Below are 3536 nucleotides of genomic sequence, written 5' to 3'. Positions count from 1 at the left end.
AGAGAGGTTAATGACTGAGTGAGGCCGAGGGCCTGTCTGTGAGGTATTGATACTATGGCACGTGAGTTGTCCGTGCGGTTCCACATATTGATACTATAGCACGTGAGTTTTCCGTGTAACACGTGAGTTGTGCTTGCGGATATAGCGCTTGGGCTGAAAGGAGCCCCTCCGGAGTATGCATACCCTCAGTGAGTGCATGTACCTATTGAGTATGAGTACTGAGGGCTGAGAGCTGAGTGATTGAGCTGTTGTGACGAGTTGAGTGTATGTTGCCCTGAGAGGCTGTACATATTTTCCATTTGTTGATGCACTTAATTACTATCGGTCATTGTTGTGAAATTTCTGAAAGATTTTATATCCGGATTACTTGCACTATAACTGTATAAACTGATTTGACTTGAACTACCAGATTTGAAAGCATGTCTATTCTTTGTTGGAATTATTGAAAATAAACTGTATTTGTATAGCTCGTCACTACCTTCTCAGTTCTTTATTTATTTCTGTTACTTGCTGAGTTGGTTGTACTCATGCTACACCCTGCACTTCATGTGCAGATCTAGGTGTGTTTGATCACGGAGGTTGTTGAGTTCGTGCGCGATCGAGTACCGGAGACTACGAGGTAGCTGTTGGCGTCCGCAGACCTTGTCTCTCCTTCTATGTTTTCTTTCTTTTCAGTATTGATACTCAAGCATTGTTTATATTAGACTGGATATCTAGATTCTCATGATTCAGTGACACCCCGATATCGGGCTATTTTTCGCACTTATGTTTTGGGTTTCACCCCGTTTTTATGAAAAAATCCGGTTATTTTAAATGTCTTAATTCATTTCTGTTAAATGTTGAAAGTGTTTTGAAAATGTCGGCTTGCCTAGTATCACGATAGGTGCCACCACGACGGATTAGGTTTTGGGTCGTGACTCATAGGCATCAAATTCTAGCCCGTCCTCTAATTAAATAGGAGCTAGTACCTTATTTTATAGATTATTAATTTTATATATTTATTATGAACAAGTACATGTAATTACCTTTTAGGTGGCCAGTGGCCTAATAGCATAACAATCTTCGTACTATTGAAAGTTAAGCGCTAATATATAGAAGCTTTGTTGTTAATTTTGAGCTTCAAGCTTAAGAAGAGGATTAGTGAAACTCACGTTTTTAGCTGCAGCACTGAAAGCTTCTCTATGTGGTATCTCTGGATTTTCAGCTTCGATGCGTTGTATCTCCTCCCTTTCAAAGTAAAAACATACTAATTAATAAGATTCAACATGATATGATGACTATGAAAATAATCGCCAAACAACTGAATACGGATGCCCGAGCACAAAATATCTCGCATTCACGTAGGGTTCAAAGACTAAAAAGCCGTACCCTAAAGGGTATTGATGTAGTAGTCTACCCTAATACAAACACTGATGGCTATTTTACGGCCCGAACCCGTGACCTATAGGTCACACGAACTTTATAGTTGCTCCAAGACTCCCTTTAAATATCTAAATAGGCAAATAATTATTGGAAAAAAATAAAATAGAACTGATGATACTTCATGAACCGATTGTAGGCAGATGGAAGCCTGTGTTTCTTCTCAGAAGCTTCAAAAAGGGTAAAAAGAAAAAGAAGATAATATAAGTAATTCCATTAGCTTATAATTATTGCGTCACAAAACAATCATAAGAATATAAAAAAAATTATACGTTTTACAACAAAGGGTGCCTTTGGAGAAATGGATTGATCACTAGAACTTGATGAAGCAGAGGTTGAAGACTGGCCCTTCTTGAACTCACTACACAAACCCTGTTGCTTAAAATTAAAACAAATAAACAACAATTGTTTATGAAACTAATTAAACAAAAAAGGACAGTCACGTGCACAAGGCATATATCTTGTGTTCACGTAGAGTCCGGGGAAAGGACGCACCCTAAAGGGTGTAATGTAGACATCTTATCCTACTGCAAGCATTAACGACTATCTTGAATCCGCGACTTATAAGTCACACGGAGACAATTTTACTGTTATTTCAAGACTCCCCTTCGAAAAACTGATTAAATCAGAAATTTAAAAACAAAAAAACATAATGTGGCCTAATTAATTACCTGAAGAGTGAGTTGGTGATCAAAGCACTGGCCTTGAAGTGGAGGTCTAGTGCTTAAAAAGGAAAGGTTGCTGCAATGCCCATATTTCACTGTCACAGTATCCAACAGCCTCTTGTATGGAATTCCAACCTAAAACCAAATTAGACAAGAACTTTCAGGAGCAGTGGCGGAGCTAAATGCAATATAATGAAGCGGTTTACTTGAGTCCCCTTAGTCGGAAAAAAAAAAAAAAAACTATACTATGTAAATAGGGTAATAAGAACTTTTTCCGTATATATATAAAATATTGAATCCTTTTGAGTTTTGACATGACAAAAGTGGTTCAAAGAATGCTTTAGACCGCAGTTAGAATATATACTAGGTGTGACACTTGCATTTTTAAGATTTTATTTGTTAGAATTTCTGATTCCGTTGAGCGAGCAAGTATATATGAGAGTGCACGTGTGCATATGAGAAAAAGAAGATTGTTGAAACTGAAAAATCACGGAGAAATGATAGCTATAACAGCAAGTGTATAGTATATGTTCTAGTAGCATGTGATTTGACAAAAAATAGATTTGCTTTCTTCTTGCTATAATAAAAATTCATAATAATAATAATAAGGATAAACAATCACAGTAGCTTTCTTTTGACCTTCCTATTTTTTGCCCTTTCAAGAAACCGTATATAAATTTACCATAAGAAAAATGATTGTAATATAGCAATACAAAGCTTTGTGTGAAAATGGGTTTTGCAAGAAAATAAGAAATTAAATTAAATTAAATACCGCAAGAACAGTGTTGCAATAGTTGCAACGAACGTAGCAAAGATGTTCAGGAGATTGAACCAAATCCATGGAGTTTTTATCAGCAGGAGGAGAAGAACACATAGAGTTAGAAGTTTGAAGGATATATATTGTTTACCCGAAAAACGGATAGAGTTAAATTTGTATGTAGTTCTAAGGATATGTGGTATAACTTTATACAAACAGTAAAGATAAATAGAAATATCAAATATGGATTGCAAAGAGTACAAAATAAACAAGGTTGTAAAGAAGATGATTTTTAGGACTGAACAGGTTGAATCAATTTATGAAGCTTAAAAGAACAACTCTTCACTATAGGAGAATAGGGTGCTTGAATTACAATGTAAGCAAAAACTTGGTCCTTACAGAAATAATAACCATCCCCTTTATAGTAGAGGGATCTTACTTTAGATATAATTAAAAATAAATAGTGGGAGACCCATGATAAATCAGTTTTTCCATAATTCCTGCCAGGATTCTCTCCTCTAGTGGGATTGCAACGGCTCTTGTCTATGAGCTCGATATTGACTCGACTTTTCGGTCTTGACTCGAGCTGAGCTTTCGATCTTGACTTCAGCTCGATTCTGACTCGGATTCTTGCATTGATTCGGGGTCAGTGTTGGTCGATCTCTGAATCATAAGCTCGATAACTTTACTTTGCA

At 36.4% G+C, this 3536-nt stretch overlaps 1 protein-coding gene across 1 annotated transcript; it reads right to left on the bottom strand.

Annotated features, from left to right (window-relative positions):
• Nucleotides 1-1106: 1106 nt before the first annotated feature.
• Nucleotides 1107-2936, bottom strand: LOC104117685 (protein CRABS CLAW-like). Its single transcript, XM_070187020.1, has 5 exons — nt 2857-2936; nt 2091-2219; nt 1692-1797; nt 1541-1589; nt 1107-1227 (listed from the first exon to the last, which is right to left on the bottom strand). Exons 1-5 carry the CDS (start codon nt 2923-2925, stop codon nt 1107-1109), a joined length of 474 nt encoding a protein of 157 aa, XP_070043121.1. The 5' UTR covers nt 2926-2936.
• Nucleotides 2937-3536: the final 600 nt, after the last annotated feature.

This window comes from Nicotiana tomentosiformis, chromosome 10 (genome assembly GCF_000390325.3).
Source record: "Nicotiana tomentosiformis chromosome 10, ASM39032v3, whole genome shotgun sequence".
NCBI lineage: Eukaryota > Viridiplantae > Streptophyta > Magnoliopsida > Solanales > Solanaceae > Nicotiana > Nicotiana tomentosiformis.
This window is presented reverse-complemented; position numbering and strand designations above follow the sequence as displayed.

Bases quoted from the DNA above. Each gene is read 5' to 3' on its own strand.
- LOC104117685 (XM_070187020.1), bottom strand. From the start codon at position 2,925: ATGGATTTGGTTCAATCTCCTGAACATCTTTGCTACGTTCGTTGCAAC. The intron at 1,798-2,090 runs GTAATTAATTAG...TTTAATTTTAAG, and splicing joins ATCACCAACTCACTCTTCAG to CAACAGGGTTTGTGTAGTGA. The intron at 1,228-1,540 runs GTATCATCAGTT...TTACTTTGAAAG, and splicing joins GCCTACAATCGGTTCATGAA to GGAGGAGATACAACGCATCG.